At 43.8% G+C, this 27,762-nt stretch overlaps 1 protein-coding gene across 12 annotated transcripts; it reads right to left on the bottom strand.

The window, feature by feature from the left end:
• Window positions 1-548: 548 nt before the first annotated feature.
• Window positions 549-27,443, bottom strand: tnks1bp1 (tankyrase 1 binding protein 1). 12 transcript variants are annotated; one of them, XM_029252779.1, is made up of 13 exons: window positions 26,920-27,443; window positions 23,596-23,667; window positions 18,841-20,526; window positions 18,178-18,280; window positions 16,830-18,062; window positions 15,633-16,796; window positions 15,200-15,319; window positions 3,030-3,154; window positions 2,496-2,595; window positions 2,168-2,324; window positions 1,696-1,829; window positions 1,296-1,429; window positions 549-1,006 (listed from the first exon to the last, which is right to left on the bottom strand). In XM_029252779.1, exons 3-13 carry the CDS (start codon window positions 20,502-20,504, stop codon window positions 931-933), a joined length of 5,010 nt encoding a protein of 1,669 aa, XP_029108612.1. In that variant the 5' UTR covers window positions 20,505-20,526; window positions 23,596-23,667; window positions 26,920-27,443; the 3' UTR covers window positions 549-930. The 12 variants fall into 12 exon arrangements, with proteins under 12 accessions (XP_029108612.1, XP_029108615.1, XP_029108611.1 ...); XM_029252782.1 differs by having other exon boundaries at window positions 15,633-17,411; window positions 17,538-18,062; XM_029252778.1 differs by having other exon boundaries at window positions 549-623; window positions 917-1,006; window positions 15,633-18,062; window positions 26,920-27,442.
• Between the last annotated feature and the right edge of the window lie 319 nt (window positions 27,444-27,762).

Here is a 27,762-nt window from a genome sequence, read left to right as displayed (position 1 = left end):
ACATTACAGTGGAGGATAGCGGGAGTGACAATGAGTGTGAACCAGTATTCACTCAAGTACTCATATTTCTCCAAATGTCCACCCTGGAGCACGTGGTGAACACTCGTCTAATTGACATTGGACTGGCGCAGCGTCGTCACCATGGTCACCGACCTCATGAACCGTCCCCGCTTTTTTCTCTAACCAGTGCTTTTGGGACCTTTTCTCAAGATCATGAAGCCTCTCCGTGACAGTCTTACTTGCTGGACTCTGTCAGTGGGTGAGCAGACACAGGTCGATACCAAACCGACTGTCCGAATGTAAAAACTGTCATTAAAACAGGTATAATAAGAAAAGGAGCCCTTTGTTCTCTCTGACAATTCCCCAGTCCTCCTCCTGAGGTAAAACAGGAAAAAAAAAAAAAGGCTGCCGTTTTCCTCCTTGTCCCCCTTTGTCTTCTTTCTTTCCCTCTTCCTTGTCCGCAAAAAAGAACTGAAAACAGCCACTTTGCAGCACAAACTGAACTTTCAAGTAAACAAAACTGAAGAAACTTAAATCAGCAGCAGAAGCAGAGTCAACGCTAAGGCTGTTTATTGTAACCTCGCTGGTGGTACTTCCTTTGCGGCATGCAGCTTTAAGACCAACTGCAAAGTAAAGTGTACAATGTGTCTTGACACAGTGACAAGTGACAAAATTTCTCCAGTTTCTCTCCCAAAAATGACTTTTTCTAAGGGTGGCCCTTAAAGAGTTTACTCTGTCTCGTACTGTATCTCATATTCATGTCTGTGTTCCAGAACTTTAGGATGATTTTAGAGTTAAGTGTCTAAGTGCATTTCACAGATTCGGAACACAACTAATGTGCTGGAAATGATAATCACAGGGCTGTGTGAGCGAGTTCTTGAGGGCGACGCCAACGAGTGTTACTGACAGGACCGACCTTGTGCTCCTCCGCTAGATGTCGCTCTCGTTCTGGCTAAAAGCCTTCTTGGACTTGAGCTTCTGGAGCCATTGAGGGGAGGACTCTCCACTGAGGGAAGCACACCGGAACAGGAAGACAGTGTCATTGGCATCACGTGAGTGAATCCCAATGCAAAAGCGAGGTCACTTTACAGGTGCCTCACGCTTGGGTACCGTTTGTTTTACTCTGTACAGGACGGATAAGTTGTGATCCCACTGTGTGTGGGGGGGGGGACTACATTTTGAAAAGATTTTACTATTCCTGTAATTTATGGAGTTTATTGTGGGGTTTCCAAATATTAAATACATCTTTAAAATGTACCACATAGATAAACTGATGATTAATGTCGCCCTTGTACCTGTTCTCCTTCCCTCCGACAGGGGGCAGCACCCTTGTAGCCTGCGGAAGGAAGGGGGATTTGGAAGAGCGAGGAGGTGTGGCCTGGGTTTGCTCTGTCATACTGTCAGAGTCTCCTCGCTTTTTCAGCTGAGTCTTCGGGGGAGACACACACACAAACACGGAAAAACGGTGCTCAGACAGGCACTGGGAGGGTTAAGGAAACACAGACTGTATTTCTCATAATTCACTGTCACTTATGGTTTAGAAAGTTCCATCAGAAATTAGGTCAGATGACAATGTGAGAGACACGTGCTCATTCTGTGCAGCTTGGCGCTCCGGAGATTCGACAAGGGCCGAAACATGGCACAGCCACGTCCCGTGCTGCTCCAGGCCTGGAACACTATGGGCACCAGACTGACCTTGAGGACAGAAGGGTCCATTCCAGCAAAGAGGGGGACTCTCTGCGGCTGACTGAATGGGACGCACGGCTCCGGTGCCCTTGTCTCCTCCTCCGACTCAGAATCCTCCTCCATCTTTGCTTCAGTTCTCTTCTCTGAAGCGACAGGTAGAAGAGAACAGAGAGGCACCAACATGGTGTTTTCATAGTGTAGCAGAACTATCATGTACATAAGATACTAACTGAGCTACTACTTCTACTACGAGAGCAGTTCATCACACTTCCACTGGTGAAATATGCCAGAAAGCTTGAAATCAATCAGGAATGAAAACGGAAAAAAACGGACACATTTTGTCAAGAAACACAAATACATTTTTGCATTTGAGTACAGTGCTGTCATGCAGAGCTGGAAACCTCAGAAACAGCCATAGGAAGTTCTCCAAATGCTAAGGGGTGGTTTAAAAGGCCCCGTAAATACTTGGTGACTGAATGACCTGTGGAGTCATGGAACCTCCACTGGGAATCACTGCCCTCCTGCTGCACGGCTCTGAGACGGGCTTCCCTTGAGGGTGGCGCTCGCTGGCTCCGCCTCCTCTTATAGAGCTGAACCCTGGAGCGCAGAGCGCTAGAGTCCAGTAGAGATGTGGGAGTCTGCAAACACAGCAAGACACATATACACATTTTCTTGTCACTGTGCAGATTTCACAGACTCCAAACAAACACATCCATCCATCCATCCAAACAAACACAACTACCTTTTAATAAAAACATATTAAAGACAACAAACAAATTAAAAAGGAAGAGAGAGGAGCCAAGACTCACCTCTGGGAAGGGGAGTGGCTCTGTGTCCACAGAGGGTGAGGGGGAGGGGCTCTCAGGTGTGTCAGGCTTGCTCGGCGAGCAGGGTTCCTCGCACGTGACCCTGTGCGGGACACAGCACTGGTCGTTGTCTCGTCTGTGCAGACCAAGCACCCCCCCCCACAGCTGCAGCACTACACGGGTAGGGCCCCTAGGCCCAGGCAAATACTACACTGACACTTACGTATATGCTGCACCTTAGTGAGACTGCACTCATCAGTCAGTTTAAAACTCTTCCACAGAACTTAATTATAATAGTTAATGGCACTTATACTCCTAATTTATACATTTAAACTGAAAAAGAAAAACAGTCCTCCAGGTTCTGGTCTCCTTAACTTGTAGACACAGATGGCTAAGGAAGGATAACCTTGCCGCTCAGTGATTTAACGTATGGCTTTCATTTAAACGAACGTTTTTAAATGTCCCCGGGACAAAAAAAAAACGGTCCCTGCAGCAGGACATGTAGAGAACATGCAGCAGACCACGGCTGGGACCCACCTGTCATCAGTGTGCTCTGTAGTGTCCAAGGAGCCGTACTGATCTGTTTCTTGGACCAGCCTGTCTGTATCCCGACACCCTTCCTCCTCCTCCTCATCCCGACTGCCAGAGTGCAAGTTTTTTTCCTAAGATACACAAAGTAGGACCCAGTTTCAGTGTTCAAAGGCAGTACTTGCAACTCTGTTCTTCCCAGCCGTGGAGAATGGTGGGGGGAGAGACTTTGCACCTGTCCCACATTGTTCTACACACTACGTGTGCCCAGTTTAAATTAGCTCTGCTGGCTGGTAATTAATGGGCTGTGTCACAAAAGCTACTTCAGGGAGCTGGCAATAAAAACAAAAGCTTTTGAAATGCTGACAACATACTTCCATGGTCCCATAACCATAACACAAAATAATGTAACGTAACAACATAATCATTTACTGGTTAACAGGGATGTTAATGGCACTTATAGCTGTTAAGGAGGGAGGGGGGAGGTAAAAAGTAGGTGAAGAGAGCAAATTGGGAAAATGAAGAGGAAGGTCCTGGATTACACAGAACCGTTGTTTGTCCCAGACTCGGCACAGGAACAGTCGACTACACAATCTACAAGGACGCCACCCGCTAAACTGGACACCATTCAGCAGAAATGTCACATAAGAAAGGAAAACACGCAAACGCGTAAAAAGCTAATAAAAAAATTGTGAAAAGTGACCCTGAGTTGTAATAAATTAAAGAGCTGTGCTTTAACGTACATCTAAGGCGATCGATCGTCTGCTACAATGCACAGAGGATACAGCAGGAGACGCAAAAGCACATTTCAAATCTTTTCTCCATTTGCTACTTTGTACTGATGACAAAAGACATTTTAGATATACATGTATTCATTTAGCAGACACTTTTGTCCAAAGCGATGTATATCTCATAGAAAATACGTGTTCATTACATCAGCAGAAAGAGACACTTAGATGGAGACGTGTGATTCTCATGTAGTTAGTTTCTTTCCACCACATGAACCAATTAACATCATATGAGTAGCTGCATAAAACTTCATCAGGATATCGACAATTCCCGATCACCTTCCTAGTAAATTCTTTTTTTTTTTTTTTTTTTTTTTTTGAGATATAGAAACATTTACGTTACATTATAGGAGTAGCTGTGCAAAGGTTTATCCGGACATCATCTTAAAGTTATAGAGCATAAACATTTACATGAACTTAAGAGATGATGGGCCAAGTGAGTCTGGAAGATGTGAGTTTTAAGACCCTTTTTAAATGTGGACAGAGATTCAGCAGTTCTGAGTGAGAGGGGGAGGTCGATCCACAAAAACGGAGCCAGAACTGAGAACCTCCGTGCTTTACCTTCCAAGTGTGGGACCACCAAGCAAGCAGAGATGGAAAAGCGAAGCGGTCTGGTTGGGGTGTAGCGGATGATCAAGTCTTGCAGATCTCTGGGAGCAGTTCTATTAATGCATTTATAGGCCATAACCAGGATCTTAAATTTGATCTTGACAGCTATACGAAGCCAATCTTCCTCTAGATCTTAGGAAGACTGCTGCCTATTAGGAATCTTTGCTGCTTCGATATTCCTTCATACTCATAATGAAGTGAATGCTGTAGTGGCACTCGGGTTCCTCTGACGACAGACAGCAATAGACACATAGAGCTGAGGGACGACCAGAGTTGGAAAGACAAGGTACAATGACCGAGCGGTGGCGTGTGCAGACTCTGCTTACTCTTACCACTTCTGAGGAAAATATCAAATTTAATCATCTTCTGGATATAGTATGGTAATGTAGTGTAGACGCGATTAACTCCTGTCCCCCCCTCCACTCTTACTCGTTGAATGTCACCTTTGAGCTGCTTTCAGGGTCTGAAGTACAGAAACGTGTGGCAGTACTGAGAGTATCCAGGAACCATAAGAAACACTGCTCAGAGTGTGTTTGTTGCCCACTGAAGCGTGTATCTTCTAATGAGGAGGCCACAGAGGCAGCACTGTTCTCAGTGCATGCTCGCTCGCTCGCTCACGCTCACGCTCGCTCACACACACACACACACACACACACACACACACACACACACACACGGTCAAAATCTTTTTCTCCATTGACGCCACCAGCTTCTCTTGCACGCTGTCATGGTGCTGGCTGCATACCACAACTGCCTTTCCACTTCTCAGACTCCAGAACTTTTCCATGTCATGATTAGGGGGGGAAAGCACTGAAGAAAGATTCACAAAAAAAAAAAAAAAAAAAAACTTGCTGCTTCTAGCGGGAGTGTTTCAGCATCAGCAAGCTTTCCTTCCTCTGTTTTCAAAAATGTATGTAATGTACCTGAGACTGATTCCTTATACAGTCTCATTGGAGCTTTAACTGTATTACATGACTTATTCTAGCTATTTACTGTTCGGTATGTTCCAAGTTGTTTTTTTTTCCCCTTGCTACCTGGCAACCAAATACCAAACACCAAATAATGGCTCCAGCTGAAGGGCAGAGGCCAACTTATCTCTGGGACTCCTTGTGAATAACATGAACTGTGTTTACCGTTCATTGTTGCGCTGCTCCTGATGCATTACACAGGGAAGCAGAAAGCACATTAAGCATTGTTCTCACGATGACTTCACTTTTAAAAACCTTGGAATAACAGAGCTTATCGTACAACGGAGCTTTTTCTGCTCCTGACAGTGAAGATGAATGAGAGGCACATGGCATAGGTGCCAGCAGCCTTCAACAAAAAGCAGAAGGGCACAGGGACACTCATTTTATTTAACGCATTCAGCGACTCAAAAAAGGGGGGGGGGGGGGGGGGGGGGGAAACATATAAAACACAAATCTGTCCTAAAACTGTAGTCACATGACCCTGCTAGCATGTGCACCAACATTGCAGAATGCCAAAAGATAGTGGCTGAGCAGCGACATCATTTACTACCTCATTCTTAGCTCATGATTATCGGTCCTCAAGAACTAATGGACTAACAGCTTTTCCAGTCCTTCTCAAAACTTCACCTGTGGGGCAAAAAAAAAAAAAAAAAAAAGTACATAATGCAGGTATTCTACAATTCTGCTAGTATCCAGAAGTTGGAGACACTTGAGGCTGCGAAAGGAGCGCACGCTAAGGAGGGAAGGGTGTGTCAAGGGGGAGAGTATAACAGGATGAATGATAGGTGCGGCGAAGGTGTATGTCCACGGAAGGTGTGTGTCAACGGAAGGCGTAAGGCATTGACGCACAGGAAGGCACTTCATACATGTTCTGACAAAGTCGGTTTCCTACCATAGTAGGATTATACCGGGCTCAAACAGAGTGCATACAGAGCTGCAGCAGCAATTCGCCTTACTTGCAGTAACAAGTTCTTGTTGCTACACTGCAAAGAAAACATTGGATTTGAATGTGCTCCTACCTCCCCTTCTGCACCAAATAAAAGGATGTGTACTTAAAGTTACATGGAGCCCTTCAATGCACTGACACACACACACACACACACACACACACACACACACGTATGTAATGTAAATAAACTAACATGTAACACTGGTGCTTCCCGCTTAAAGAGTGCACACAGAACACCATAAGTCCCACTCAAACTGTCCTCGGTCAAAGTGGACTTTTCCTTTCCTAAAGTGTGTTGGTAATTTCTCTTGTGAACGCCACAAATATTAACCACAATATTAACCATTAATTTTTCTTTCACAGCTAAACACTGAGTTCTTTGTGAGGACCTGGTGAGGATTTGATATTCAAGTGGTCTTTAGTGCTATTCCTGGTGTGTGTGTGTGTGTGTTCCTTTCTGTTCATACTCAGCCTGAAATTATCTTCACTGACCTTTACACTGAATCACATGACCCTTTCCAGGACAAACGGAAGGAAGCTCCCTCTCCATCTGTACAGTGAATGAATTTCATACCATGTAAAACGAAAAAGCTACAGCGTAAGACTCACAAATTGAAAGGAATGTACATAGACTTATATCCCGTTAAATTAATAAAAAGCTCTCCACCATACTACACCTGAGAGTCTTTAAGTCAACTTTTTTAGAGGTAAAAATTAAATTAATTAATTTATTTTATAGTTGCTATTTACGGTTTCCTGGGTCTATACAGTTACAAGTAAGCTATTTGCAGAAATTTCTTTTTTCCAGGAGATGCACTCACAAACAAGAGTCTTGTGTATAACAACGAATTTTTAAAAAAAAAAAAAAAAAAAAAAAAAAAAAGATTTAATAACATAAGCTTACCAGAGCTACGTGCATGGATTGGATTGATTAAGATGAAGGCCACGTCACATTAAAATAGAGAAATAATTATACAACTAAAGCAAAACAGTATACAAACTTCAATGGAAAAGCAAGACTGACAGCGTGGGTACACTGTTCCCACAATGCAGTGCATCATCGCTGCCTGGCACAATTTTCAAATACAATTTCAGTTAATTGTGCTGGACTGAATATCGCAGACTGGAAGAAAGAAAATCTGGACTGATTTATGATAACTGGCATTAATAACTGGAGACTGGGTAAGCGAAAATCAAATGATGAGAAAAATGACCATTATATTTTTATTGCCTCATAAATGCAATCAGGCAATCCTGTGCACCTGTCACCCCTCCTTAGTGGGAGAAGTGTGTACACATTTCACAACTGCCTTATTCTCCAGCTATTTCACTTTGCTCCAACATACAGCAGGACACTGTGAGAGTGAAATCCATAGCCATTTGGATGCAAGTCCAGCTCAGAATTGCTACACTGGCCTTCCCTTTTCCGCAAATGAATTTCTTACTCTCGAGTGCAGTAGCAGCTGAAGCTCTCGTGGACATACCTACCACCCGTTCTTACACTTCAGTCTAAACTCCCAATCAACCACAACTCTTCCACATGGCCACTGTATGCAAATAGATTTGATCGTTGAACTTTCCTGTTTTTCAAGTGCAATTTATTAAGTGGAATCCTGGTCACGTAAGGTTACTATGTGGTTAACTTTTAATTGATAGACTAAAAACAGCTTTACATGAATGCAGCAGCAGCAGCATAGCAACCTTGTGCTGTGGTGAAGTAGCTAAAGGTTGATGGGAGCTTCACTGACAGAGACAGAGAACATCTGCAGAGCCATGGGTCATGCTGCTAGCTGTTCTCAACCATCCTGGGTGCACGTGGTGGGCCACTCCTGACATGCAGGATACCAGGCACCAGGCATCTGGCCACATAATCTGTTCTTCCTGTACCAAGCCAGTTGAGAAACATGCTTTTGGCCTGTTTCTGTCCACTCTGATTTCATTTGGACTAGGAGGTAGAGATGTATCAAATGCTGAAAAAGCTAGATCAAATTCCTGGAAATGTAAATGTACCTCTGAATTGTTCACATACTAAAATCAAACAGCTGAAAGCAACAGCAATTTACTTCAAGCATCCATTTGTTATCTGTTATTACATGTTTTGTCAAGGTTGCATTCTGCAATCTAAATTAGAAATACCTTCACCCCACCTTACAAATGTAATGTATTCCTGAAAACTGCTTATACCCACGGACCTCAAATTTTCCAAACACAACTAGATACACAAGTGTGTTCGTAACTCAATTTGTTCATAACTTAGAAGTTAATTTTACAATCACAATCAAAAACCTCTGAATAATCCAAACAGCCATCCACTGTCTTGATTAGGGGTTAGGTGGCATAAAATGTTGTAATGACATTTGCTGTTTGTGTTGTATTGTGAATATTTGAGTACATGCTTATTGAGTATGATATAGTTTATCATTAAAATGAACTATCGGTTTGTGTAACTAGTGGAACTATGTCATTGCTGCTATAGCCCATACTGTTTGAAGTGACCAATATTTTTGGTACATAATGTAGATTTCACCGTAAATGTGAGGATTAACAATTACACACTTATGAGTGCAGTCCCTCAAGTGAGCAGTAGAAAACATAGCCCAAAAATGGCATGGTTGTCAAAGTGCGGTGTTACTAGTTGCATATGACGTTACATGGTCAAAGACTGTAAAAATTTTTGCTATTTAGGTAATGTGGGCAATGTCAGCTATCCTCACTTCCCAAGACTGACTGGTCTCCTCCTCATTCTTACGGTGGGAAAATACCACTGCAAGGTATTTTCTTGGGTATGTTACCCACTGCGCCACTGTGTCACTTGCTAACTGGTGCGTTATATTCTGGAGTACTGATGTACACTAGAATGAGCTCCGTTTTGGGCAACTGACAAGCATAGAGAAACTGCACCTTTTTCTTACTACCTCAAATGTAGATGCTTCTTGTTATTTCAATAACTTTACTCAGATATTCTTTCTGAAATTATCCGTTTCCTACATATTGCTTATTAAAAGCAACTGACAATTTTCCCCATTTATATAGTTTGATAAGTTTGCATAAACATCTCATGCTAAGTACTTTAATCACTATAGCAAGACCAACTGTGATTAGCTAAACTTTAAACCTTCAGTTTATAAATCTGTTCTCCATAACCATTACACTACATATTGCCCTGCTGTTCCGTTCTGGAATGGACCACATAGGTAAGGAAGAGTTAAGAAAAGGAACCGTCTCTTACAGAACTGGAGGGGTCAGGGTCAGCCTTGGGGTCAGGCTGTGGGTCAACCAGGCGTCTACGTAGATTATGCAGGGAGAGGTGGCGCTGGCTGCGTGCAGTGAAGTTGCGAAGGGACTCCCGGCCTCTGGAAGCCAAGATCCGTAAGGAGGTGGCCCTCCTGAAGGTGCCACCCCCCGTTTCCTCAGCTGTGGCCGTCTCCTGATGATCTGTGGTGTTGGACAGTAGGCTCAATGCACCTTGTAGGGAGCGTCGCACGTTGCCAGCCCAAGCAGATACCTGTGACTGGGCCACAGTCAGCTTGTCTCCCAGGTACTCCATGGTGCTAAGTGTCTCGGAGGAGGTCACCCTTTCTCCAAGAAGTGGGCTGTCACGCAAAAAGCCCAGATGAGCACAAATAACCCCCCGGAGCAACGTTGTGTCGGCCTTTCGGATGCACGTATGGAGTGAGTCACTTTGAAGCGCGTGTTGCATTCAGAGCAAAACTTGGTCCCAGTGAAGGATGATACCGCTTTAGTTCAATTTGAATCTTCATCAACACTCATTTGGTCCTCACTTATATTCTTTGGAATCCACAAGAAAGGGCAGTGCTGAATTTCAGGTAAATTATTCCAGTTTGGACATGTGTAACTTTCAGTTTAGTCAACTTCCAGTTCCTAACATGAGCCTGAGACACGTGTTCCCAGTGTTCTCCTTCAGTGGTCCGTATTATCTGTCAATCACAGTGACGAACCAGTGTGAAATCGTCTGTCACCGTATAACACCAATCGCCTCCTTATTTACTCTGACAGGCCAAAACTGCTCAGTGCCGAAAAACAGTAATTACAAACTTCAAAACTAACAACTTTGCCTGAAAATAAAAAACAGGCAATGCCACATACTCAGGTTTAAGTGTTAACCTGAAAATATTTTGTAGATTTTAAGTGTATAAAAGGCTAAGCTTAATTTTTTTTTTTTTTTTAAACTATAAAGTCCGAATTTGAAGTGACTAAACTTTGATACTTAAAGCCAACGGAAGGCCATATAAGAGTGTTAGGCGTTAAACATTACTTTAGATGTTACTCTACCCTCCTTCACCTCATACACCTTATCGGACATGCTGTCCCTCTAATGCGTCAAACCAGTAAATTCTCATTGCTCACCGCAGCGTGGGGTTCAGGTGTTCTGCACTGAAACAAAAAGCCAAAAAGTTCTTACTCCAGATTCCAAGTTGTGTCGTCTTTTTTCCTTTCAGAGATCCCAACAGGAAACAAATGGCAGCAGAGCCAGGAACAGCAGAAGGACTAGTCTTAGATTTGCTTTCCTTTGATGAAAATATATATGTACGTATATAGAAATCCTTCCCCTCTCTAAATAACTTGCACACACTAGAAATAATTCAACAACAAAGATGGAAAACCAAAACTAAATACGCAGCGTTGCTCTACTCGTCTTCCATGTCCTCTTTGCAGGTAGAGGCAGGTACTGTCAGCCGTTCAGCTGCCCTGCTCCCTCCCAGCGCCGCGGGACTGACAGGCAGAATAGAAAAGAAAAAAAAACCGAGAGGGTGGGGAAAGGGAAGAGAGTAAGCAAGAGAGATAGGGAGGGAGGAAAGGGGCAGTCAGAGGGATATCCACGAGTGCTGCAGCTTCTAAAACCTGTCTCTACTTGTCTAGGACGAGAAAGACTCTCCGAATCAACACCGGATGCAAGTAAAAAGCAAAAGGAAGCACAAGAACAAGGGAAATGAGGACAAATACAGCAGAGACATGCTATCAAACCAAAAAGGAAGACAGAATATTATGGCAGTAACGCACTGAAACCATTAGTAAGGGTGGGGAAAGGGAGGAGGCTTGAAATGCACTGTCACCCAGGACTGTGTCACTTTTCACACAGGTTTCTTATTATTCTCCACTTATTCGGCACGACGTTGTCAGACACACACATCTCCCAGCTAGAGAGAAACACACAACAGGACACTGCAATGGCCCCAACAAATGTCCTCCTATACCTCCAATTTCCACATATCAGCGGTAATTGTCTTTACCACAAAACAGCGTAAAGTATTTCAGACCATAAGCTTACCCATGTGAGCATCAACTCACCAACGTTAGAGGACAGAAAGCAAAGTCTGTAAAAATGTCTGAAATGGCTAAATGGCTGAAGCGCTGCAGCAGACACACAAATCATTTGTAAAATGTAATGTATAACATCTTTAACTGTCTGTTACGACAAATGTTTGTGTAAAATCTAGCCAAATAAATGCAAATATGAGCTGTATGAAAGCCTTGGGCTGTTATTGCCCCCTGGGGGATTTCAGATACAATTCAGTTGTGGAGGGGGGGTGGGGGGGGGGAGGGAGAGAGAGAGAGAGAGAGAGAAATGTAAAGAATAACCAGTCTGCTTTTACCACTCCACTCAGCGACAAAAGGAGAGCGCGGTGTTTGCGCAATAAACCACACTAGTCCAAACACACTCATGGGAGGAAATGCATGCAAGCACTTTCACCTGTTTTTAAATAACTTTCAGTTTTGTAACATAAATTATATCACACTGTCCTTACAACCAATTTGCACAAGACTGAAAGCTGTATAGCAACTGCATCGCCCAAGGAGTGCCTTACTGTCTCAAAAAACTACTGGTTGGAGTAATGCAACATGGTCAACCACCTTTCTTTTATTAACCTTTTGTATCAGTGCACAAAGTAAGCTGAAAGCCGTGACCACCTGCTTTGCACAGGGATTCAACGGTTCCTTCTGAAAATGTGCCGATGGCCAAAACAAAGCGAGAGCGAAGACGGCTGGCATTTTTACATCAACTGTTTTTCCACCTGCTGAGGAAGTGACATTACTGCGTAAAACACACAATGGTGCTATTTGGAAAAGCAAACCCAATATATGAACTAATTGCACACAAATTTTAATAAGCCACTGCAGCAGCAGTTTGTTGCACAGAACCCCATTAAAAGAGGGCAGAGTTCAGTTTCATTACATATATTAGTGAGTAGCATCAAGATCAGTGTCTTAGTTGACGACTTACTAGTGCTATCAAAAACCTTCATTCATTGCAAGTGAATTCTGTTTACACTATTTAATGTGCTTCTTATCATACAAAACAATATTCTCTGTACACTAACAGCACTTATCTTTTCAGAGCAGCAGAACACCCACAGTAGCATCAGAACGTTCAAAGTACTACTATTTACTTTGAAATTGCACGACACTTGTGGAATAACCAGTTACACTAATCGTGCAGAGCAACATGCAGTAAAGGCTGCAACTTTACTCAACACAGGAAACAACAGGCACAGTTCATCACCAAAGAATTCAACACAGGCTGACTAGCCCATTTCACCCACCACAAAACATGTCATCATGTCAGCCATGGCTTTATATCTAATACACTCCCACTCACACACCCAAGCAGTACTTATCAGGACTATGCTCCTAGTCAGCACTCACCCACAAGAGACGGAGGGGCCTCAGACAAGGGTGACCCATGCAACAGCCCATCTTGGTAGCACTGATCTTCCACAGCAGCATGTGCCTCACTCACTAATCTAACGACAGTAACCCATCACAAGAAACAGAGAGAAAACAGAAAGCGAGCGGAACAGAGCGGGGAGGTGTGGGGGCATACTTCCACCATAGTTTTTCACTTTGCTTTAAGACCACCCAAGTGTACACCCACATGCTGACACACAACATATACAGTACTCACAAAAACAAGTATTTGAAAGATTGAAATGGAAACTACTTATTTTATCTTACAAAAACACTTTTACATCTCACTTCATCAGGAAGTGAGAGGTGGTCAGCATAAGAGGTCCATGGGAGAAATACTATGTCATGACTTACCGAAAAGGTCATTAGGTTCTACAAACCAGCTGACAAGTAGAAGTCACGTTCAGTAATATATGCATAGGAAACCTAAAAACTAATAACATTTACAAAAAAAAGTAAAAGTTATAATAACAATACTCAGTCATTCCAGGATGCATCTTTTCAGCTCAGACTTTCGTGCTGCTTTTATGTAAATTAAAGAGCGTTGTGCAAGTTCATATTCCAAGAGATTAGGTTAAATGCGATATTTTGGTTTTGGAATCTAACCAGTAGATGGAGCCAGAGAGGCAAAGAAAAACATTCTGACTACGACTCCCATAATGACTTCATAGCCGCAGCTCTTAGAAATTTACACCGAACAAAGACGTTTTCATACACAGCCTACCAACTCCTCATATTACCAATACAACTGGGAGTGGAAATTAGTAATCAATAAATCAAAAACATTTCATTTATGACTCAATAAAATCTTTGGCTAAAAGCCCTATTAAAGTTATAATTTACAGTATTAAAGTACTGCAAGAATTTTTCTTTAAGGTATTTGTTCCATTTTCATCAACTGACTCAGCCTAAGCGGGTCCCTGTGTTCCAGCATCTACCATGGAAACACAGGGTGTGAAGCAAGATACACTGCGCATGAGACGCTAGTCCAGTGCAGGAATTTTATCATCTTTTATCAATCTGGAAGAAAACTAAAATTAAACCCACTTTAATATTACTGAAAATAATAAAATGGCTAAGCCATCTGAGGAAGACTGCTGATCAATTCATCACATAAGCATGTGCTATCACAGGTGAGAATAAGTAATACTTAAAAACTTACTTTTGCTTGTAAATACTTTTTGAAAGTATTTGATAATTACAGGTTTTTTCTCACAAATTAAGCTCTTAATGTTATGAATGGCTTGCAATTTCCACAATGTGCAGTTTTAACTAATTTTTTTGAATAATTCAAATCTGCTGTGATAATAGTCAGTCAGTTGACCAAATCAAACAGACAAAAAAAGAAAACAAAAGGAGAAAACATCATCTTTGTCCAAGATGGCAAAGATTACAATTTTAGGTTTGTATACTAAGCCACTTACATTGATCACAATTTACCCATTTGTACAGCAGGGTCACTTCAAAGGTAAGCACCTTGGGTATTGCAGCAGGAGGTGGGATTTGAACTCATATCCTTTGTTTTCAAAGTAAGAGCTCTAATGACTATCCTTCCAGCTAACTCAAAAGTAGTAGTCTGATTAAAATAAGATTTTATTTTTGATAATAGAGCAGCTAAATGTTCTGAAATTAAGTGTAATGCTAAGGGCAGGAATGGGAATTGAGCAAGCATGAGCTACAGTATATATTACAAATACTACAATAACCAGATGCCACTGATACCCCAAAAGAGAAAAATACATAAAACTAAAATAACCAAAACAACCTTGGTCAAAAAAAGAAAACTTCTTCACTTGAAACTGCAGTGGGCGGTTTCCAAAGAGTCAATAATGACAGTCACATTCAGGCTGACTTTGTTGGTTACAAACCTTGCATCACAATACTACCACTCTGCTTATTGTGCTGAATTGAGCTTATAGGGAGGCAAAAGGATGTCTGCTTCATTACTCACACGACTGGGCACAATACACAATGAGTGGGTGTTTTTTCTTAACCTTGCTGAACAAGTGCTACACTCAACATGCGTGCTGCCAAAAAGGAAACGCCCTCACCTGTTTTTGTCAGCTGGGAAGTGCCGTGGAGATAACAAGGCAATAAATGTGCTCTACCTCATACTGCCATAGATAACCCCACACCCTGCCCCCACTGGTTACTGACCTCCATGCCTGACACTCTGTGGATGCTGCGACTCCTCACCCGGGCCAGAGACCCCTCTAGGCGACTCGTTCCTTGCTCTGACCCAAGGCTCATGCTGTGGGACCTCATTCGTAAACCATCCTGGACCAAAATCAAATTAATATAGATAACACAAAGCCTCACATGAGATCATAGTCTAGATGGAATACACACACACAGAATGAAACCACTCATCCCAAGCGAGGTCACGGCAAACCGGAGCCTAACCCCCCAACACAGGGTGCAAGGCTGGAGGGGGAAGGGACATACCCAGGACAGGACGCTAGTCCATCACAAGGCACCCCAAGCAGGACTTGAACCCCAGACCAATCAGAGAGTAGGACCCGGCCAAACCTGCTGCCCCACCGCGCCCCCTTCACAGATATTACAAAAATGCCACACTTCCCCTACTCACCTCTGTCTGAGTGCATGGTGGTCTTCCCTTGGCAGCTGGTTTCGAGGGCGGCTGGGGGGGCATTTTACTGGAGGACAGTGGTCTTTCATCCTCTGCTATCATCTCCCCCGATTTTCTGTGCACCTCAGTGTTATAGCAATCAGAACTGTCCAAAGGCGTCGCTCTTCCTGGGTGCTCCTCTTCATTTTGCTGGTTCCCTCTACCTGATTCATTCATCTTCCTCTCCTCCAGATCTCGCACCTCCCTCTCTTGTTCCATACTTTTTGTCCACTTATCTAATTTCTCTGTATTGTCTTCATCCTTTCCTTCCATCTCTTGCTGCTGCCTTTGGTTTCCCGACCTCTGTCTATAATTCTCATCGCTCTCCTCCTCCTCCTCATCATCATCAGGGGCTAAGCTCTGAGAATTGCGAAAGGCTGTGTCCATGGAAGACTTCCTGTTCCTCATATATCCCCATCTTCTGGACTTCACTGAGAAATCATCATATACCACCTGCTCATCCAAAGGTGCTACATCACTCTCTCTGCCACCACTTACTTTTATCGGTATTTGCCCTTTGGGTGGAGTTCTGTAGGTAGTTCTCTCCCTGTCTTCTTGTATCTTTTTCTGTCTCTCTGCCTCTTGCTGCCTCACTAATTCCAGCTGTTTCCGTCTCTCTAATTCAAGCTGCCTCTCCAGTTCCAGCTGTCTCTGCCTCTCCGCCTCTCGCTGCCTCTCCAGTTCCAGATGTCTCTCCATTTCCAGCTGTTTCTGCCTCTCCAGCTCTCTCTGACTCTCCAGCTCCAGCTGTTTCTGCCTCTCCGCCTCTCGCTGCCTCTCCAGCTCCAGCTGTTTCTGCCTCTCCGCCTCTCGCTGCCTCTCCAGCTCCAGCTGTCGCTGCCTCTCCGCCTCTCGCTGCCTCTCCAGCTCCAGCTGTCGCTGCCTCTCCAGCTCCAGCTGCTTCTGCCTCTCCGCCTCTCGCTGCCTCTCCAGCTCCAGCTGCTTCTGCCTCTCCGCCTCTCGCTGCCTCTCCAGCTCTAGCTGTTTCTGCCTCTCCGCCTCTCGCTGCCTCTCCAGCTCCAGCTGTTTCTGCCTCTCCGCCTCTCGCTGCCTCTCCAGTTCCAGCTGATTCTGCCTCTCCGCCTCTCGCTGCCTCTCCAGTTCCAGCTGCTTCTGCCTCTCCGCCTCTCGCTGCCTCTTCAGTTCCAGCCTCTCCGCCTCTCGCTGCTTCTCCAGTTCCAGCTGTTTCTGCCTCTCCGCCTCTCGCTGCCTCTCCAGTTCCAGCTGTCTCTGCCTCTCCGCCTCTCGCTGCTTCTCCAGTTCCAGCTGTCTCTGCCTCTCCGCCTCTCGCTGCTTCTCCAGTTCCAGCTGTTTCTGCCTCTCCGCCTCTCGCTGCCTCTCCAGTTCCAGCTGTCTCTGCTTCTCCGCCTCTCGCTGCCTCTCCAGTTCCAGCTGTCTCTGCTTCTCCGCCTCTCGCTGCCTCTCCAGTTCCAGCTGTCTCTGCCTCTCCGCCTCTCGCTGCCTCTCCAGTTCCAGCCGTCTCTGCCTCTCCGCCTCTCGCTGCCTCTCCAGTTCCAGCCTCTCCGCCTCTCGCTGCCTCTCCAGTTCCAGCTGCCTCTCCGCCTCTCGCTGCCTCTTCAGTTCCAGCCTCTCCGCCTCGCGCTGCCTCTCCAGTTCCAGCCGTCTCTGCCTCTCCGCCTCTCGCTGCCTCTCCAGTTCCAGCCTCTCCGCCTCTCGCTGCCTCTCCAGTTCCAGCTGCCTCTCCGCCTCTCGCTGCCTCTTCAGTTCCAGCCTCTCCGCCTCGCGCTGCCTCTCCAGTTCCAGCTGTTTCTGCCTCTCCGCCTCTCGCTGCATCTCCAGTTCCAGCTGCTTCTGCCTCTCCGCCTCTCGCTGCATCTCCAGTTCCAGCTGCTTCTGCCTCACCGCCTCTCGCTGCATCTCCAGTTCCAGCTGTTTCTGCCTCTCCGCCTCTCGCTGCCTCTCCAGTTCCAGCTGCTTCTGCCTCTCCGCCTCTCGCTGCCTCTCCAGTTCCAGCTGCTTCTGCCTCTCTGCCTCTCGCTGCCTCTCCAGTTCCAGCTGCTTCTGCCTCTCTGCCTCTCGCTGCCTCTCCAGTTCCAGCTGTTTCTGCCTCTCTGCCTCTCGCTGCCTCTCCAGTTCCAGCTGTTTCTGCCTCTCTGCCTCTCGCTGCCTCTCCAGTTCCAGCTGTTTCTGCCTCTCTGCCTCTCGCTGCCTCTCCAGTTCCAGCTGTTTCTGCCTCTCTGCCTCTCGCTGCCTCTCCACTTCCAGCTTCAGCTGTTTCTGCCTCTCTGCCTCTCGCTGCCTCTCCAGTTCCAGTTCGAGTTTCAGCTGTTTCTGTCTCTCCAGTTCCAGTTCCTTCTGTCTCTCTGTATCATCCTCTAGGATGGACGGACTCTCCTGCTCAGGTGTAAAGGCAAGAGAGGAATCTTCAAGCTGAAGAAAAAAAAGGAAAGAATTCAATTTATTGAATGACAGAAGTTTCATGTGAGAAAGAACTGCTTTATTCATATGCTTTTCCAAGTCATCCAAGGACCAGTAAAAGTCTCACCTTCCTAGGAGATTCCCCATCCCCTCTACTGTCTCTTGCTCCTGCTTTCTCCAGGCTAACAGTAGCAAGACTGCCAGTCTCTGTGGTTGCCCCCGCTGAAAAGCTGTAGATTAAATCAAAATTGCAGAGTTTTCAGAGATCCTTTTTGATTTTCTCCTTTATTTCAGTGTAACTATATCACCTCCAGTGCTCTCTCACACCTTACATTAACCTGTAATGTCATTATATATGTGCTAGGGAGCAGCCATCTTTCTGCCTTGATGTCTGTGCTTAAAAAGAAGTGCACCAACAGGTCCGTAACAACCTCAATAAAATGACTGAAGAAATCAATCTTAATACAAGAGACAAAAACGTCTCTGCTAACCGGCCAACAGCAGGAATAAAATCCCTTCTCTATGTTGCGAGATATCAATTGCCAAGTGTCACAGGTCAGAACAAAACCACTCTCGACTATTTTGATTGTGGCATGACTAGCATTTCAGCTTCCTTGGTCTTACTCATCAAATTTAAAATCAGTAATGACATACCTCAAAATAATTAAAGCTACATATTTGGGGATTTTTTTCCCCCTACTTTATGAGATCTGTAAAAAGTTTTTATTTGCATTTCAAACTGAAAATATTGGCATAAACAGAAAAATGAAACAAAGTGAGTTGCTCTTACTATTTAGTGAGGTCCTGAGAGAGTGGGCGGGGCTTCAGCTGAGTTCTCTGAGCTGTGGTCTGATGTGAAGTCGCATCACCGGTCAACAGTTTAATCCGCTGTTTCACTCCAACTGAGATGTCCACCTCTGGGATTGGTTGTGCTGATGGATGGGGTTCCACTTCTGGGTCTGTGGCTCCCCCGCCTTGGGAGGGTGAGTCAAACAGGAGACTGATTCGTTTTTTTATACTGGTACCAGCCTTTTCCTGGTTTTTGGTTATCTCCTTTCCTCCTTCCATTCCATCTTGTGCTGCCTGCTTCAGCGTGGAGTCTAGGCTTGTAGGTGTAGTGAAATCTGTGACCTGCTCCTTTTCCTCACCGGCTGATATGCTGGTGTCTTCTGTTCTCCTTTCTGAAGCCTTCTCCTTGTCCTCATGGCTCTGGAGAGCAGAACTGAGAGGCTCAAATTTGCACTTTAGGTTTGAGGAGAGTGGCTGCCTTCCACTCCAATGAGATGATGTTGTGGGGCTTGAAGAGGTCTGATTTTGGGAAACAGGTGACTGCCCTATGAAGGACCTATTTCTCCGTGGCCATACTATGGATGCGTTCTTGTCATCTCCAGTTTCTTTGTCTGTGTCCCCATGCTTATCCACTTCCCACCCAACCCGGTCAAGAAAGCCCATGGACTTGGTTCTGCTTATGGATGTACTCCCTTTGTGTTTCCGTCCATAACGATGTCCCTCCTGCTGCTGATCCTTCTCCTGCTGAGTTATTCCCGACCACTCAGCTGCTGAAGACTTCTGGGAACTCTGGGACTGTAACAATCTCTTCACCCGTTCTGACACTGTCAACTGAACGGGCTCAACCGGGGACTGTGGAGAAGCAGGTTTGCTGGAAGGTGTCTGAGATGATGGGTCAATGTTGGGAGAAAGGGATAGTTTTGGGTTGCTACAGAGGTTAGGTTTGGAAGTACTGTCTTGGTGGGGTTTGGGAGTACTTTGAAGATCAGGTTTTACTGTACTTGGAAGGTCAGGTTTAGGAACACTAACCACGGCAGGTTTTGGAGTACTTGTGACAGGTTTTACAGTGCTTGGAGGCTTGGGTTTTGGACTAATTGGAAGGACAGGTTTTGCAGTGCTTGGAAGGTCAGGTTTGGGAACACTAGCTGGATCAGTTTTCAGAAAGCTAGCCAGGTTGGGGTTTGGAGTACTTATTGGCTCACATTTTGTAATGCTGGATGGGTCAGGTTTTAGAACGCTGGACAGGTTAGGAGAGTTTGGTTTAGGAGTGCTAGGTATGTCGGATTTAGCATAGCTGGGCTTGTCCTCATTTGTGAAACTGCCCGAGTCAGAACTGGAAATTTCAGGTTGAAAGGGTTCAGAGCTGTCAGTGGAGGGCTGAAAAGGGGTACATGTGGTAAGTTCAAGTTTAGACTTTGGTTTAGAAAGAGGTTTTGGGGCCATAATAGGTCGAACATGCTGTTTTAGGTTCAGAGAAAATGGTTTGGGGGTCAGGTGGGGTTTTGTTCCAGGCTTGCCAGACTCTGGAGTAAGATGTCCCGGAGAGTCCACGGAAGAATCTATTGGTCTCTTACTGCCAGAGTCTGCTAGCGAGTCAAAATGTAGTGTGCCTGTGACTCCTGCTCTCTCTCCTGTCACCGACTTCATCTCGACCTGTGCTGCCATTCTTCCTTGATGCCTGCTTAACCTAGGAGAGGCACAGAAAGTGGAAAAACCAGATAATTAGAGAAATTCAGTTTTGTGGCAAAAATGCAGCTAGAATTGAAGATTAAATTACTTGTTTATCAGATGTTTATATCAAAAACACCAATTTACACAGTTTGAAGTTTTGCTTGTTTTTATAGCTAAATAAATACCGCAGCACTTCAAGTTAACTATTAATGGAGTGGATGCAACAGCAAAAATGTAGCAGCATACAAAACTTTTAAATGATGCCCTTCAATGAAGTTAAAGAAGGATCATTTGACACAAGGTAAATGCTACTGATTAAACTCAACTTGTTCACTGTAAAAACTAAAGGTAAATTCAATAACATAAAATTAATTGATCCATCCATTTTAAATAACCACTTGTGTCTAGTGCAGGATCACAGCAGTCTAGAGCCCATGCCAGAAGCATTGGTGTGAGGCAGACTACATCCTGGATGGAACACCTATACATTGCAGGTCATTCACTCACATATACACATACTCTGGGTAATTTAAAGTCACAAATTCACACGAAATGCATCTTTGGACTGTGGGAGAAAATCAGTGCACCTAGCAGAAATCCACACATACATGAGGAGAACATGCCAACTCCTCAGGTTTCAACCTAGGCCCAAACCCGACAGCCCAGGAGCTGTGTAGCACTACAGCTACTCGCTATGCCACCTTGCTGCCCTACATAAAATGTGAAAGACGACTGGAAATAGTTATGAAAGAACTGAAGGATCTGAAGACTTGGGCCTCCACTGGTCCACAGTCAGGCAAAGAGTTCATAAATGGAAGAAACTGTATGATTATATCAAGCTTGAACATTTTGGTCACAACTCCGAAATATATATTTAGTATAAAGCCAACACAGCTCATCACCAAAAGAACACAGTTCCTGCTCTACAGTGTGGTGGTGGCATCATCTGTTCATTTTTCACTTAAATATGGTTTGCATCAAGATCTTTTCAAAGGAGAAAAAAGGTCAAGCATAATGTGTTTTGATTTCAACTTTTACATCAAAAAATCTGAAATTTGCATAATGGTGTGTGAAGTTTTGATATCCACTGTATATGAGCTTAAACAGTTTTGGTCCGTTCCTCTATACAAAATGAGTCCTAACCATTGAGCAGGTGTGATCAGCAGTTACAGAAAGTGTTTAATTGCGGTTACTGCCAATAAAGAAGGATCCACTCGTAACGGTTCACATACTTTGTCCATCAATTGATTGGCTGATCGACTGGCTCTTTAAACCACTTGCACAAAACTTTATGTTGCTGTATCTTTACTGAACGTTTGTTACAGAAGACTGTCTTCATTAATTATTACAAATTAGATGAAGATCACACCATAAACACACAGAAATACTGAAAATTCCAAAAGTTTAAAAAATTTTTTTCACACAACAGCATGAGGTTTAATGTCTGTGTATTAGAATGGTTGTTTGTGTGGTCAGTTGATAATCAGACCTCACTAAAAAACCTGACTGTCCATGTTTGTTTTCAGACTTTTTCAGCACCCGTGTTCTTCTGCCCGTACACACATCTCTAGTTGCTCCTCCAGTCAATTAAGTTATAAGAATGAATTAGCCAAACAATTTTGTCTCGCATTTCTGGTATTAAAGATCAATTTTGTTACCCATCACCCCCAACCTTAAAAAAGAAAAATAAAAAAACAAAATCTCTATTACCCAGTTTCACTAACTAGCTTTGATTCAATTTCCTGTCTATACTCTGGTAGTCAGAAACAGGTGTGAAAGCAGGCTGTCAACTCACAGTATAATGGCTGTAGGTTTGGCTCAAGCAGACCATCGAAACATACCAATAAAGACTGCCAATAAAGAATGCCAAAGGGTGAGCAGCCATTGGCACTTGGACCCCGAGAGGTTTTTTTTCTTCCCTCGACTTTCAGTTTGGAGTTTTCTGTTCCTTTCCTCCGTGGCCAGTAGACATACTTATAGCTTCATAAAAGCATTGATAATATATTACACCAGTCTGTAGTCAACTGTCTTCTTTGTTTCTTTGCCTTACGCCTGCATTCAAGCGCTCTGTGTCACTGCGTGAGAAGCGCACTGTATAAAAATGAATTGAATTGAATATACCCCCAATATTACTATCTCACTATACAAAAGGGCAGGGAACTCAATCTTTTGTCCTGGCTTTGTGGATGACGTTATTTGCTTGTGGTGGCTAGCTCCCCTTTCCAGCTGACACCTGTTGTTTAAGGGTGGGGTCTGTGGTAACCTTACTCATTAATGTCATCACATGTAGCAGAGATGCAGTTACCTAAAAGATTTAATGAGAAAATACATTAAATACTTTTATTTATCCCCTGCCCAGAATTATTTTCTTGTATTTGGTTTGGGGACTAATTCCATGCACATTTTCCATCTAGATACTGTTTCACTGATAGGTTATCATTCTAACAACCAGTCAAAACAGAACCATACATAATTACTCGCACATTCATATCAACTGATCACTTGAATTGTTTGTTGGTCCAAAGTAACTGAGAGTGTTTGACCCATTTTATAAGTGGATATTTTAACCAGAGCACACCTTCCACTTCTGTACTACAACACTAGAAAACTGACCCAGTTGGACTATCTCTTGGTACAGAGAGAAGTTTCATCATAACATTCTACTATCAGTCATTGGATCAAATGCACAGTTTTGCTTAAAACAAAATATTATTTTGTGGACTGAACAACTTTGGGCTTCTGAATGTAATAAAGCATCTACCAGCAACATTAATTACATTGTTAAACCTAACCAATACATTGCTGGAATAGAGTGATGATAATCTACTGGCACATAACCTTTAAATATCTATATCAGTATAATATTTTTGCTAAGTAAAACTTCAAAGAAAAGTTTCTCAATATATAGATCAGGTGTCATATTCTGTAATGACATCAGGAGGTAAGAATTCTGTCCTAGTTCTGACAATTAGTTGAAACTGGAATCATTTTTCAACCTTATCTCAATTCTTTTCACCACAACTCTTTCTCTTTCATTTTGCAGTACTATATATTCCTGCTTATGTGTATGATAATGGTGACCTACCACAGTTGCTTCTTGTCAGTCTGTCTTTAGTTCTGCATTGCACCCTCTTCGTGGGAAGCAGTGTCACAAATACTGGCAAACACAGACAGGGAGGAGGTAGTAAAGAAGAACCGAGACAAAAGGTGGGATACCAACTTCATCAGTGGAATCAAATTTCTCCAGTGCCATTCTGTATGTTCCGAGCCTGGATCCATAATAAAATAGACTACAGCATTACAAAATTCTGAAAAAACAAGTTAGGTCACACAAACAAAAGCTGGCAGGACGTGTTCCTTCTGGCCTGGTTTTGACACTGGTTTGGGCACTTCTGTTAGAGGAAAATACTTTTCATACTCTGACAGTGCAACAAAGAGAAATGGATTTCTCTCACCTATCACCTGGACAGAAAGCTCTGTGAAGTGCTACTCACAGATACATGTTGAAGGCCATGTTTGAAGCAACAACATCAGTTTAAAAACAGTGGCATACCTAGAAGGGAACACTCCCAAATATTAAAGGATACTGGTAAATTTTACAAATCACTTCTCTTGCAATGTCCTAGTCACACATTTACATGGAAATTATGTCTCTGTAAAGTGTAAGCATCAGAAGTATGAGGGTCAGACAATGTCTTCATACCCTCAGTTCCAGTTCAAGATTCCTGAAATGATACCCTGATGGTAAATCTGAACAGCTATTCTTCTGCCAAAAGATTGTTTTTAGTTTTTTCACCCACACAGTAGAACAAAAGGGGGGCAAAACATTTGGTTAACATGAAATTTTATAGACCACAAGCTATCCAAATTCTACAGGATGACATAAGGATAACATCATCAGTTTTAAACACACACTGTAGAATTTGAACTAAATGATAAACTCCTTTCCAGACCATACATCACTGTAAACATCTCAAGGGCCAGTTCCCAGATCCTCATTTCTCAGTGGCCTGAAGTCACTCTTTATTCATATCTTTTTTCTCCTGAGAGGTGAGTTTGCACTGCACTGTTTGCCTACATGGAATATACAGATCACATTACACTTAGTGATCTGAAGAAAAAACTAATCTATGAAGTTTTAACTCTTTCACATAAGAAATGCAAAGATGCTTTCAGAAACCTGCAATGCATTTTCCCTCCTGTGCGATTACGGAAAGTATTCCGTAAGCCTCTTCTGCACATTTTCTGCTTATTTGGGTGTCACACTGGTAATCTTATCCCAGCCAGTTGGTCAACACTGATACCTTTCAGGGAAGATTCCGCAGGGATGAAGACCTTGAACATGGACCACAGAATGTGCTAAAAAGGCCTAATACATTCTGGTTTCTTTGCTTAAGATGCTCTCATTACAGAAATGTTCACACCAGCCTACGAGTAATGCTTCCTCTTGAATATTCTCAGATTTCGGGTTATGCACTTACCAGCCACTTCTGTTGTTAGGGAGCAAGTCGCAATACAACTGGCCAGAGCCAGAAAAACTGGCTGGGTTAGAACGCTGAGACTCTCAAACCAACATGCACTGGATTATTGAGAAAGAGTCACAATTAAACCAGAATCTGAACAACTCTGCTTTCCTTGCCTTTGGTTAGCCATAAGCACAAAGTGATAGCCTTGTTTAAATATTTACATTTCTTACATTTGCTAAGTACAAAAAAAACCTCACGGTACAATATTCTTAAATACATTCCATATCAGGTCATACTACTGCTCATTTTTACAAACAATTACTGCACAAAAAAAAAAAACCTACTCTTTTGCACTACCTCTTTAAAATCTGTTTACATTTATTGAACTGAACATATCACTACACTTTATCCTGGAGTGTTTTAGTTTTGTAGCTTGGTATTATACTATTAGTATTACACTAATTCACAAGTTGCCCTCTGTGTTCACACCATGGTCCAGGAGAAATGCTATTTCACTCCTATGTATGTCCTAAAGGTATTGTGGGAATGACAATAAAGTTGACTTTATGGTTGAGTCTCTCCTCTGATATGATACTGCACAATTTTGATCACAACGGTGTATTATTCCACTGCTAAAGTTATGCTGGAGCAGTGCAGTAATAATCAGGTCATATACTGTAAACGCATTGCAATGCAGATCTTGTCTGTAACATTTCGGCTGGTAACTTCTATCTCAGTGCACTCTTATGTGTTCACTTACTGTCCAGTAAGCGTACCTGTTTGTGGACTTCAAGTTGCAACTTTTAATTAGTCTATTAGCTCGTTCGACTGAAGGAAATAACCAGAACCTGACAAACTAGTTTTAATTTACTCCTTACCTGGTATATGCAAGTTAGATTACAGCAGTTTCTTCCACTTTTGATTACAAATAATTACTGCAAACACCAAAAAATGTCAAAAAGCACTGAAATCATTGTAGTTCTTAAATAAACTATAACTCCACTCCACCTTTGCTACTTTTCAAATTCTGAGTGTGACATTTTTGCAGGTGAATCCAACAGTTCAATCACAACCTTTGAATAAGAGTGACTGCAAAGACCATCCACCAATAACTCTTATTTGCAATAATTTGAAACACAACACCAAAACTAAGAGAATCAGAATGCACAAATCTAACAGCGTCTCTGATTGTGTGGAGAAACTACACTGACTACAGGTCAGGTGACAGAGGTCGACCAAACTGGCACGGCAAGTTTACTCTGCTCTCTGGCCACAGCTGCGCCTTATCGTAAGGCAGAGCCACAGGTCAAAGTGCACCGAAGAAATGCCTGTCAGGTCCCAATTCACCCGTGTACCCACAATGCCCTGCGCAGTCCAGGCTCCACACAGGGAACAGGTGCCGGGGGGGGTTTGCAGCGCTGGGCCCGCAGGCATCATAACTGGAGGCGAACGAGTGTCTGTCTTCCCTTACTACACACCTACAGTTACCTTCTCAGTACCCACCTATGTGTCATTAAATCCTTTTCTTTTCTAACAAGAATAATTACCGAGTCGAAACTAGCGCAGGCAAAAAAACTTTGGAGTCTCGAGATACTCAGAATGTTTCTACAAACACATTAATTAAACGTTCACTTAGCGATAGCAGCGCTTTAAGTAACTAGTGGACTCGACAGGGCACTCGTGGAGCAAACTTTACAACATGATTTCCACTCCACATGTCATCATCATGGTTACTTTTATTAATTTGAACTTATATCACGACTCGCAGTCAGTCACAGTGCGAAAATGAACTGAGGACATAGACATCACAGTTAAAACTTTTTTTTTTTTTTTTCAGAACCAAGTAGAAGCTGAAGTGATTAGTTGAGGCTGGAAGACGAAAATAACACCGGACTCCTGCTGAGGCACTTAGCTTGGTGAACGCGGAGCCACCGCGGATTTACCTGTTGGTTTTCCTACTTCTTCTTGTCTCTCGCGCCGCTTGCCCCCTCAGGAAAAACGCCGAGAAGTTTGTTTACCCCCCCGTCTCGGTGTTTGTTGTTGTTATTGTCGCCGTTACACTTGTACGAGGAAGAGTTGCTCAAGTGAAGTGAAACATCTTTCCACCTGTGGAGTCTCACCTTGCGCCGACTGTCACTTCCCCGAGCCAACCGCGGCGGGCGCGAGGGGAGGGAAGCGCGAGCGCAGCCGGAGTCCCTCCCACCGCGCCTCAGATTTACTCGTTCGGCTCCGCGAGGAGGGCGAGCGCGCGGCGCACAAATCAAATGTCCCAGCGAAAAGTAAAACGGCGCTTTCCTTCTTAGTTTAAAAACTCTCTAATATCGCTATTATAACACATTTGACTTCGAGAGAATCCGCAAACACGCACAGCCAGTCTCCTGAGGCCGAGACGCTGCGGAGGAGGTTTGTCTTCCTCAGACTGGCAGGGCGGAGCTTCACTGTTTCCCAGAGTCACGCTGAGTTCAGAACTTGAGGAACATTCCTGAACCTGGTTCAGAAAGACCACGGTCGCTTAGTGCGAAGGGTGGTGGTGAAGAGGTACCAGACATATCAGTCACTGATGCACACAAAGCACTGTCGTACCCCCCCCCCACACACCCTTCCCTTCCTGGGAAAAAAAAAAAAAAAAAAAAATCTACTGGGTGTGTTTGTCCGCTTTCATGAAGCAAAGCATATGTAAACCTTCTCACGGGTCAAGGATGCGTGTGGTGACCCAACCGCAGAAGGCCGCGCTGCCTGTTCTCAACTTCACCTCTTCGCACGTTCACGTCACGCTGAGGTGCTGT

Source organism: Scleropages formosus, chromosome 6, assembly GCF_900964775.1.
Source record: "Scleropages formosus chromosome 6, fSclFor1.1, whole genome shotgun sequence".
Lineage (NCBI taxonomy): Eukaryota > Metazoa > Chordata > Actinopteri > Osteoglossiformes > Osteoglossidae > Scleropages > Scleropages formosus.
The sequence above is the reverse complement of the archived record's forward strand: the minus strand, read 5'-3'. Positions and strand labels throughout refer to the sequence as shown.